At 33.0% G+C, this 10,948-nt stretch overlaps 6 protein-coding genes across 6 annotated transcripts; 4 read left to right on the top strand and 2 right to left on the bottom strand. All coding sequences in view use genetic code 12, as the record gives it.

The window, feature by feature from the left end:
• Positions 1–13: 13 nt before the first annotated feature.
• RPC53 (DNA-directed RNA polymerase III subunit) lies at positions 14–1,177 on the top strand (the record flags this gene model as incomplete). Its single annotated transcript, XM_064905755.1, has 1 exon — positions 14–1,177. The coding sequence occupies one exon, from the start codon at positions 14–16 to the stop codon at positions 1,175–1,177; it is 1,164 nt and encodes a 387-aa protein (XP_064763459.1).
• A 55-nt stretch (positions 1,178–1,232) lies between these two features.
• DFJ63DRAFT_61446 (MutS family protein) lies at positions 1,233–3,859 on the top strand. Its single transcript, XM_064909015.1, has 2 exons — positions 1,233–1,762; positions 1,824–3,859. The coding sequence occupies exons 1-2, from the start codon at positions 1,319–1,321 to the stop codon at positions 3,816–3,818; spliced, it is 2,439 nt and encodes an 812-aa protein (XP_064763458.1). The 5' UTR covers positions 1,233–1,318; the 3' UTR covers positions 3,819–3,859.
• Positions 3,860–6,314, bottom strand: HCA4 (RNA-dependent ATPase). Its single transcript, XM_064909012.1, has one exon. The coding sequence runs from the start codon at positions 6,168–6,170 to the stop codon at positions 3,900–3,902; it is 2,271 nt and encodes a 756-aa protein (XP_064763457.1). The 5' UTR covers positions 6,171–6,314; the 3' UTR covers positions 3,860–3,899.
• On the bottom strand, positions 6,314–7,420 carry MED20 (Med20p). The gene is made up of 2 exons (XM_064909016.1): positions 7,237–7,420; positions 6,314–7,163 (listed from the first exon to the last, which is right to left on the bottom strand). The coding sequence occupies exons 1-2, from the start codon at positions 7,245–7,247 to the stop codon at positions 6,458–6,460; spliced, it is 717 nt and encodes a 238-aa protein (XP_064763456.1). The 5' UTR covers positions 7,248–7,420; the 3' UTR covers positions 6,314–6,457.
• A 48-nt stretch (positions 7,421–7,468) lies between these two features.
• On the top strand, positions 7,469–9,925 carry DFJ63DRAFT_311447 (Elongator subunit; the record flags this gene model as incomplete). The annotated part of the gene is made up of 1 exon (XM_064905754.1): positions 7,469–9,925. The coding sequence occupies one exon, from the start codon at positions 7,469–7,471 to the stop codon at positions 9,923–9,925; it is 2,457 nt and encodes an 818-aa protein (XP_064763455.1).
• A 110-nt stretch (positions 9,926–10,035) lies between these two features.
• CLC1 (Clc1p) lies at positions 10,036–10,947 on the top strand. The gene has a single exon (XM_064909008.1). It carries the CDS (start codon positions 10,146–10,148, stop codon positions 10,812–10,814), a length of 669 nt encoding a protein of 222 aa, XP_064763454.1. The 5' UTR covers positions 10,036–10,145; the 3' UTR covers positions 10,815–10,947.
• Position 10,948: the final 1 nt, after the last annotated feature.

Here is a 10,948-nt window from a genome sequence, read left to right as displayed (position 1 = left end):
AATTATACAAAGAATGTCTAATCGATTGGAGTCCTTGAATTCGAAAAAGACTCCAGCGACTCCTTCGCCAAAGGTTTCTTTGAAGTTCAAACCTAAAGTAGTTCCAAGAAAAAGTAAAGAAGAAAGAGCCAAAGATGCTCCCATACAAGTGAAAGAAGAGAATTCAGGCAGAGGCACATCATCCAGAGGTCGTGGTTCTACAAGAGGCCGAGGTAGAGGTGGGCGTAATAACTATGCTGGTACACATGTTGTTTCTTCTGGACCTTTGGCTTCTGGTTCAGTTTCTTTGGGAAATGCAAGCGGCTCTAAATTAGGGTTAACTAGAGACAAAGTTTACAATTCAATTTCATCTACTCCAGAATTCATACAAAAGTTGAAACTTCAAGATAAGACTAAATCCCTTAGTCCGGATGCAGAGGAAGATTCGGATGAAGATCGTGATATAACCAAGATAGATATGACTAAGAAATATAGATTTGGAGAAGAAGAAAGTCAATTCTTACCAGTAAGACCAGAAAGAGATGATCCAGATTACGAATCAAAAGAAATACAACCACAAGAGTCACGAGAAAGTACAGCATCTATAGAAGAGGTTTCTGCCGTGAAGAAAGAACCTACTGAGGATACCGATAATATGGTGGAACAAAATTCGACTCCTATGGAACCAGCTTTGTCATCCATTAACATAGTAGAAGAAACAGAGTCTGATAAATTAATAAAAGATCATAAGGATATATTGGGCTTACTTGCATATAAATTCGCAAACTTACGTACAGATTCCGAAACACCTGAAATCAGTGATGTTCCAGATGATAAATTTGTGTTATTTCAATTACCAAAGATCTTACCAAAGTATCAACTCAAAACAACAGTCAAATCAGAAAATCAATCCAATGGTCACTCTACCCCATCTGAAACCATACAGGGTGAAATAGGAAAGTTGAATATTCATAAATCAGGTAAAATATCTATAAATATTGGTAATGATATTAATCTATCTGTTGCCAATGGAGCTCCTACCAGCTTCCTTCAAGAACTTGTTGTTTTAAACTTGGTAGATGACAGTATTGACGACGATGTCGAAATGTCCAACGAAGATGGAATAAAGGTCAAGGGTAGTTTAGTCAGATTGGGTGAAGTTGATGGTAAAATCATTGCCACTCCTTCCTTGGATTAAATATTTAGCATATTTGTATAATATATATTTTTTTGCATATACAAAAAGTTTTGTCAGTCAAAAATTTACAGCCAAAATAAAATGTAATACCACCAACCAATTATTTCTTCATACACATTTATATATATAACTTTGCAGGTGATGTCAAGCGAAGTCAATGATGGATGTGATCAAGATTTGATCGATGATATAGATTCTGAAGTCAGATTGTGTGTTGATTTATATAGTTCGACTTTAGGAGCATGCTGCCTAAATTTTGCTGAAAAGAAACTCTACTTAATTGAAGATACATCTATCAATGGAGACCTTTCTCCTATCATAGGAACTATAATCAATCAATTTCAAGCTAAATCATTGATTGTCTCATCAAGAATTCCTTCTGAAATTGTTCAAGAGTTGACTAGTTTATCAGAACAGTATTCGTTTAGAATTAGTATTAGTGCTGCTTCCGAATTCACTTGTTCAAATCTTGAGCTGTTAATAAAAGAATTGAAATCAGAAGAGTTGATGTGTACAGAAACAGGATCGATTCACTATTACATGTTACAAAATCTTGTGACAAGATCATCTGATATGGCAATTACTGTAAGTGATACTAAATATACCCATCAAATAAACACATGAGACACTACTAACAAATTACAAGATTGGAACCCTAAATGCACTATGGACGAGTGTTAAAAGTTCAAATTTGTCTGATGGTTCCATTAAATATTTTAACACTATCGAGATTGTCGGAATTCAGGATAAGATGTTTATTGACGTAGATCTGTTACATGCTTTACAAATAATGCCTTCGTTTGGAAACAGACCTCAGTTTAACCAAAAATCTCAGAAAATGTCGTTATACGAACTATTGGATGGAACTGAAACATCAGCTGGCTCAAAACTATTAAGAGATTGGATTATTAGGCCATTATGTGATATTCCAACCATTATTGATAGACAAAACGCTGTTGAGTTGTTAACGCTACCACAGAATGCTGAACTTTTGCAATCACTAAAATCCAATTTAAAGAAAATAGGTAATATCACACCAGTCATAGAGAAAATTGGAACTGGTCAGCGTAAATGGAGCCAATGGAAATTGATTTTGCAATTCTTAGAGTATTCTGTAAGAATTTGTGATTTGGTTTTAACTCTTTCAGTAGAAGGCTTTGCTCATGAATTACCATCTTGCTTTGCAAACTCTGCTACTCTCTCCCAAAATGATACATTTAGAGCTTTGTTAGAGTTCATGGAAGATTTCATAGATTTTGAAACATCCTTTGAAATTGGTACAGTTAGTATTAAACCTGGTAGAGATTCTATTTTAGATGAACTTAGATCAAAGTACAATGAATTAGAAGTTTTACTTCAAAGCACTGTGAAAGAAACGTCTATAAGCATTGGATCTGTTGATTTAGATAATATAAATGCAGTATATATACCCCAAATTGGTTTCTTAATTTCTTTAAGTTGTGGTTTTGAGCAAGGTGTGGGATTGGGTAGTGAAATTCAAGATTGGAAAGAAACATTCAGAACTTCAACCCATATATATTTCAAAACCAGAACCACGGAACAATTGGATTCTGACTATGGGGATATTTATGAATTAATATGTGACAGAGAAATCGAAATTATTCAGGAGCTAAAACAATTTATTTTAAAGGAAGCTAATACCATGTTAGAATTTCATGGTGTTCTTATTGAATTGGATTGCCTTTGCGCCATGGCAACAGTTGCGAATTCTTACAAGCTTTGCAAACCAGCGATTACGGATAACTTTGAACTAGATATTAAAGATGGTAGAAATCTTTTGGTAGAGAGCTATGTCGATTCTTTTGTTCCTAATAATTTTAGTTTTACAAATTATGAAGATATAGAATCTAAAGTTGTAGTTATTACAGGTCCCAATATGTCTGGGAAGTCTGTGCTTTTGTTGCAAGTAGCTATGATTGTTGTATTAGCTCAAATTGGAAGTTTTGTTCCTGCACTGGCTGCAACTATTGGTATGGTTGATAAATTACTATCCACAGTTCAAACAAGAGAGTCACTAGATAAACGTCAAAGTACTTTTGCTTTGGACATAAATCAAATTTCGAAGTGTATTTGCTTGCCTACGGAAAGATCTCTTATAATAATTGATGAATTTGGAAAAGGTTCAGATGCAATTGATGGTCAAGCTCTATTTGGTTCTGTGATTAACCATCTAGCGAGCAAACCCAATTGTCCAAGAACTCTTGCAACTACCCATTTTCATGAATTATTTAGAAATGATCAGAACATCATTAGAGAAGAATGGGCTGCAAAAATTAAATACTTTCAAATGGATATTTTGTTATCTACAAATGGTGAAGAAATTACATTTTTATATCGCTTAAAAGATGGAATCTCATATAGGAGTTTTGGTAACTACTGCGCTAAGGTTTGTGGTATATCAGAAGTCATAGTTTCTCGAGCTCAAGAATTAATGCAAAAATTAGAAGCAGGTAAAAACTTGGTCCAAGAGTTTACACAAATGTCTGCTGATGACCACTCTGACTTTGAAAAAGCTAAGGCTATTGCTCATAAATTCTTAAGCTTACAACTAAATGAAGCAGATACTTCTACGGAAAATGTTGAACTTATTCTCTCTCAATTCCATAATTTATTTAGGTGATTAAAATGTTGTCTATCATGCATTGGGAATTTATTTCCTTGATCTATTATACAGGATTCTATATAAGTATGTAATAAATGATTAACCATTCAATAATCTAGCTGTCAACGATTCCAAATCTTCTAAAGTTTCTGGTTCATCGATTTCTATAATTTCATCTCTTGATTTCTTTGTCTTCTTGTCATTAGTTTCAAACCATTTAGGCTTTTTAACCTCTGGCTCATCATCGGATGATTCCGAAGAGTATTGCATATCACGTTCTAAATCAACATCATTATCTTCATAGTCATCACTATCTTCTTCAAATCCTTCTCTGGCTTGTTTTTCGACTTCTTTTCTCTTTCTCTTCTTTTCTTGTCTTTTTTGTTTAGCAGTTTCTTTATCATCTAAATCTGCTTCATTCATAACTTCAGTTTCTCTCGATACAAAAGCAGCCTTTTGATCTTTAGCATCACCTCCTTTCTTGAAATCTTCTTCGTCTTCAAGTTCATAAATCGCATGAGCAACTCCATCGTCATCAAATTTCAATTTTGTAGCATTACCCTTGGATGCACTAGATGCCTTTTTAGAAAGTGCTTTTTTGGCTGATCTTTTACTGACTGGAGCAGACAAATCAGGTAATTCTTCCTCTATTATTTGATGATCTTTTCTTTTAACAGTCATAAAATCATCTTCTTCGTCACTTTCTTTTCCATTATTACCAGTCATATTTAAGTAGTGTTCTGATAAAACAGTTTGATTTTGTCTTTCAAACATTCTGTCATATTTAGTTCTGACTTTACTGTCATCGCCATTTTGAATCTCACCATCATCATTAGCTTTTTCTAATTCCATTAATTTTCTTGAAGCATTCTTCTTTTCTTTACCAGCGTTACCACCTTTAATCTTAATCTTTGGAGCACCTGGTAAACCTAAGGAGGCAGCATATTTTTCCGAAGGTAATTCTTCAACCTTGAAGATATCTTTATCTTTTTGAACATATACTGCTCTATAATATGATATAAATGCTCTTTGACCCAAGTTTTTCATTAATGGATCTTTGAAACATAATGATTGTAACTGAGGTCTTATACTCTTCTTATTCTTTTGTTTGATATTCATCAATTTAGGTTCTATTTTGTTATTGTTTAATCTCTTTAACATACCTTCTTCTTCAGTGGGTAATAACATAAGTAATGATTTACCTTGACGACCAAAACGAGCAGCACGACCAACTCTATGAACATAAGTGGCTGCATCTTCTGGACAATCAACTTGAACCACCCAGTCAATAGCTGGGAAATCTATACCTCTAGCGACAATATCAGTTGCAAAAAGACATGCATATTGAGCATTTGAGAATTTAACTGTTGTCTCTAATCTTGAGGTTTGTTTATGTCTTCCATATAATTTTAAAAGTGATATACCTGGTTGTAAAGTACGGAATGATTCATATGCATATTGGACTTGTTTTGAAGATGAAAAGAATACTAATATTTTACTCTTTAAATGTGATTTTATAAATGACCATAAAACATCGAGTTTCTCATCTAAGGGTATCCTTATGTAAAATTGTTCTAAAGAATCTGGAGTTGCAACTTCTTGATCTGATGAAACACCTACTCTCTTAGGATTGGTTAATGATAATCTTGCTAAATCCTTCACACTATCAGATTGAGTGGCTGAAAATAATAAAGTTTGTCTGGTTGGAGGTAAATGACCAATGATATTGTCAATTTGTTTTTTGAATCCCATATCTAAACATCTATCCGCTTCATCTAAAACAAGAACTTGTAAATTAGAAGTTTCCATTCCTACTGTTTCATTTAAATGTTGAGAAATTCTTCCCGGAGTACCTACTAATACATTCATTTTAGAAACTCTTTCCTTTTCATATTTAAGATCTTTACCACCAGTCACAAGACCAGCAGAAAATGAGTTATATTTCCCTATCTTGGTTAAAACTTCGAATATTTGAACGGCCAATTCTCTTGTAGGTGATACTATTAATGCTGCTAATCCATCGAATTCAGTGATCTTATTCTTCACTAAGATCTCTATAGTTGGAATAAGAAATGCAAGTGTTTTACCAGATCCAGTTTTGGCAGTACCCAAAAGATCTTCTCCCTTTAATGCAATCGGTATAGTTTTCTTTTGAACATCAGTCAACGATACAAAACTGGCTTCTTTCAACCCTTTTAAAGTACCTTCTGTGATAGGTAAATCACTAAACTGTGAAATCAGTTTTTCATCTGCTACTGGATCATAAGCATCGATTCTTTCTTGTAACTTTCTTGATACTTCTTCTTCCTTTTCACGGTTGTCTTTCCTGGACAATTTAGTTGCCCTTGGAGCACGTTGTTTCTTAACCATGACTATCCTCTATATGTGATTTACTTTTAAATAGTTAAACCTTTTGGTGTAAATATTTTGAAAAGCTCTTCTCATCTTTTAACTATAAAAAAAATTTATTATCTACATAATATGCAGGATACTTATACATAGTATTTAATACGTCTATACTCAAAATAACAATGATATCGTACTGGAATTGGTTGTTATCAGTTGTTAATCAAGGTATAGCGTTATTTGGAGTCATCTTTGGAGATTGTGCTTTCTAATTTAATCAAGTATGACTTATCCGGTAAATCAAACTTGGTTTAAAAATTCAATATTTCTGAATATTGTAAACATAAATCACCATGTTTATCTAAGAACTTGGAATCTAAGATATCACAACAAATATCACCTTCTGGTATACCATACTTCTTACTTATCTTTTCAAATGATGCCTTGAATGATTTTGTATCTTTTATATTTGTGATCAAATTATTGTTTAATTCAATTTGGATAAGTAATCCTCTGAAATTACCGTGCAAGAACACATTTGAAGTTCTGATTATTAAATTTCCATTCTCTAATTCATATATTTGGCCTCCATCACCTCTTATAAGTTGTCTCTGAGTCCATAAACTTTCAAGTTTTTGAGAAACAAAGAAATCAAATGGATCATTTAACCCTGTAGTGGCTCCCAAATGTAAATGTTCATCAGGTATATTCAATTCGTGAGATCGCTGTAACTCAGTGGTTTCTTCCTTTATTAGATTGGTGAATACACCTACGGATTTTTTATTTATAAGGGTAATGGTTGATTCGTTTAGATATGATGGTGATAATGTGTATAAAAATTGTGCCTCAGTGGCCACTGTTGCAGTTTCAGCTTGATCTGGATGTATTGAGTAAGGATTATTACGGAATATTTTGAAATTAAAACTCCATTTCCCTTTCAATGATGGCAATTCATTGGATAATTGATCATGGAACTGTGTTATTGTTTCTGGGGTTGCACTCTGTATTAATAAAACGCTATATGTCCCATTAAAGTTAGTAATTGATCGATTTAAAAAGTCAATTCGATTTATTATATCTCGATACATACGCTGATACCATCCTTCTTATCACTTCTTTAACTGTCTCTACCAACTATATGGCTAAATAAACAACAATATTGAATTGAATTCAACGATTATAACTTTGAAAAATAACTAAAAGCTTAGGACTGCATATTACTCATTTTGAGATTTTTGAAAAGTTCAAAAAAAATTGTGAAGAGCATCTCTAGAGTTCAATATGATAAACCATTCAAAGTTCAGATCAACGAATTATAAGCCATGGTGAAGGATGGTATAAAGCAAGAAGCCATCTTCATTGGTGCTAATAGACAATCTTTTGTTGTGGACTATAACAAATCAGAAAATTTGGTAGCATATGGTGCAGGAAATACCATTGCATTATGGAATCCATTGGCTGAAAATCATATTGGAGTTGAATCAACTTTGAAAAAACATACTAAGGAAGTTACTGGAGTTAGATTCATACCTAATTCTCCTTATATTGTATCTTCTGGTGAAGATAACGAAGTGAATGTATGGAAAAAATCTGAAAATTCTTATAAATTACATGAATCATTATCAGGTCATGAACATTCAATTACATGTTTATCAGTGATTAATGAGAAGATATTCGTAACTGGAGGAGCTGATGGGAATATCATACTCTGGGTATATAACTCAGAAGAACAATCATTCAAATTAAGTCACAAATTCCAAGTCAAGTTCAACTTCTTTCCATTGACCTTAGCATTGCAAGATATAGATACCAACGGTAATTATATATTAGCAGTTGGTGGAACCACCTCCAACTTATACATCTATTCATTTACCTTACTTCAAAATGGTACTATAGATCATTTCAATCAATCTGCTTTATTGACAGGTCATGAAGACTGGATTAAATGTTTACAATTCGTTGCTGATATTGAACATAAGAGTTATATATTAGCCAGTGGATCTCAAGATAGATATATCAGATTATGGAGATTGAAATTAAATGAATTGATCGATGATTCTGATGAAGATGAAATGAAATTGATCCTTTTATCTAATAAACAGTACAAATTCAATATTGGAGAACATGATAGAGGAGCCATCAGTTTTGAAGCTTTATTAGTCGGCCATGATGATTGGGTCACAGGTTTACAATGGCATCCATCTTATAAAACTGATGGTGTCACTGGTGAGAAGCGTTTACAATTATTATCATCAAGTGCTGATACAGCATTAATGGTATGGGAAATGGATGTGGAATCCGGTATTTGGGTATGTGTTAATAGATTAGGTGAATTATCTATCAAAGGAGCATCTACAGCTACTGGTGCTTCTGGTGGATTTTGGTCATGTTTATGGTTTGTGGATGATAAAACTGGAAGTCAATATATTTTATCCAATGGTAAGACTGGTTCTATAAGGGTTTATAGATCAACTGATTCAGAAGCTAAAACTTTTGAATCAACCTTGGGTGTGACTGGTGCAGTTAAAGAAGTTACAGGTTTAACATGGTCTTTAAATGGGGAGTATTTCACAAGTGTATCTCTTGATCAAACTGCTAGATTATTTGCTCCATGGACAGCTAATAGAGAGTTTAAATCATGGCATGAGTTTGCAAGACCTCAAATTCATGGTTATGATATGATTTGTATTGATAATGTAACCAATACTAAATTTGTCTCTGGTGGTGATGAAAAAATATTAAGAGTGTTTGAAATCACAAATTCGATTTATAAATTATTAAAGAATTTATGTAATATAGATGTTGTTCCTCAAGATCAAGTTGAAAGTTTACCAGAAGCTGCATCCTTACCGGTTTTAGGATTGTCTAATAAGGCAGATAATGAACAACAAGAAGTAGGTCAAGCAGCTCAAGAACAACAAGATGCTGACGAAGATAAAGAAGCTACTCCAGTTGAAAAGGAAGACATTCTTGCTTCTCTAACTGGTCCTCCATTAGAAGATTATTTACAAAGATATACCCTTTTCCCCGAATTAGAAAAGTTATATGGTCATGGGTATGAAATCACTTGTTGTGCTACTTCACCAAATGGATTATTAATTGCATCTGCTTGTAGATCTAATTCATCTAAACATGCAGTTATAAGAATCTTCAACGTAGGTAAAGATTTCCAACAATCACCTCAAGTATTGGAAGGTCATAATTTGACTATTACAAGTTTGGAATTCTCTCCTGATGGACAATATTTATTAGCTGTTTCAAGAGATAGACAATTCAGTTTATGGAGAGTTTCGAATGAAGCAGAGGGTCAATTTGAATTGGTAGAACTTAACACCAAAGCGCTGTCAAGAATCCTTTGGGATTGTTCTTGGTTACCAATTAATCAATTTGGTTCATTCTTCTTAACTGCATCTCGTGATAAGACTGTTAAATTATGGCAAGTTAACGATACTAAAGTTGAATCAATTTCTGTGGCAAAAGTAGATGAACCAGTGATATCAGTTTCATGTTACAGAGCAAATTTAATCGACAATTTTGCTGTTATTTCCTTTGGATTGGAAAATGGTAATATCTCAGTGTATAAAATAGACTTAAGTACAACTGAAAAGGATTTCCAATTGGTGGCTAAGTTCGATACCACCATCACTCCTGATGAAAGAATCTCCAAATTAAGTTTCAGTAGCAAGTTACATGAAAAAGATTCCCAATTTTTACTTGCAGTAGCTAGTAAAGATACTTCAACCCGTTTATATAGTATTGCCAAAGACTCTGTAATATAAAAATGTATATAATATTTTAATAGAATGCAAAATCATTTTAAAATAGCATATTGCGACATTCTCCTTTTTATGTCTCCGTTGTCAAATTATTTGGGACACGACATCACCACCGCCATTTTTCAAAGTGAGGGATCAATCTAACAACATAAAGTTGGAGATTTGAGGCCATACCAAGAATATTTCAAGAACAATTGAATAATACACTTTGAATATTGATACAATGGCTGACAAATTCCCTGCTATAGAGACCATTGATAACGATCTCCCAGACGTTGAAGGAGACAATTTTGAATCTGATTTCTTATCTCGTGAAAAGGAGTTAGTGGGTGACGAATTCAAGACTGAACAAGATAAAGATATTTTAGCAGATGAAGATAATGATATAAATGAATTCAAGGAACAATTCCCTGAAGTTGATGATTCAGCAGCTCCACAAGTGGCTCAAGTTGACGATGAAGATGATGATGAGTTTGAAGGATTTGGATCCAATACATCCTCCGCTCCAGCTGCTGCTAAATATGAAGGTGAATCAGTACACTTGAAGGAATGGAAAGAACGTCGTGATTTAGAAATAAAAGAAAGAGAAGCTGCTAACTCTAAGAAGAAAGATGACATTGTTAACAAAGCTAGACAAACTGTTGATGATTTTTATGATAATTATAATAATAAAAAGGAACAACATTCCAAAGAAATCTTAAAGGAACAAGAAGATTACTTAGAAAAGAGAGATAAATTCTTACAAAGAGGTACTTTATGGGATAGAGTCAATGAATTAGTTGGTGAAGTTGGTGAACTCCCAGAATCTGAAAATAGAGATAAATCTAAATTTAAGGAATTATTAACCAAATTAAAGGGTAAAGAAAATGTTCCAGGTGCTGGAGGATATTAGATATTGTTATGAAGTAAAAGCCTTCAATAAAATCTCTATAATGTACTTTTATCAAGATAATTACAATTAAAAAAAAGTCTACGTATGTTTAAAATTAGTCAATAAATAAATTACAATAAATAAATATATATATA

This window comes from Scheffersomyces coipomensis (genome assembly GCF_036884675.1).
Source record: "Scheffersomyces coipomensis strain NRRL Y-17651 chromosome Unknown DFJ63scaffold_2, whole genome shotgun sequence".
In the NCBI taxonomy this organism is placed as follows: Eukaryota; Fungi; Ascomycota; class Pichiomycetes; order Serinales; family Debaryomycetaceae; genus Scheffersomyces; species Scheffersomyces coipomensis.
The sequence above is the reverse complement of the archived record's forward strand: the minus strand, read 5'-3'. Positions and strand labels throughout refer to the sequence as shown.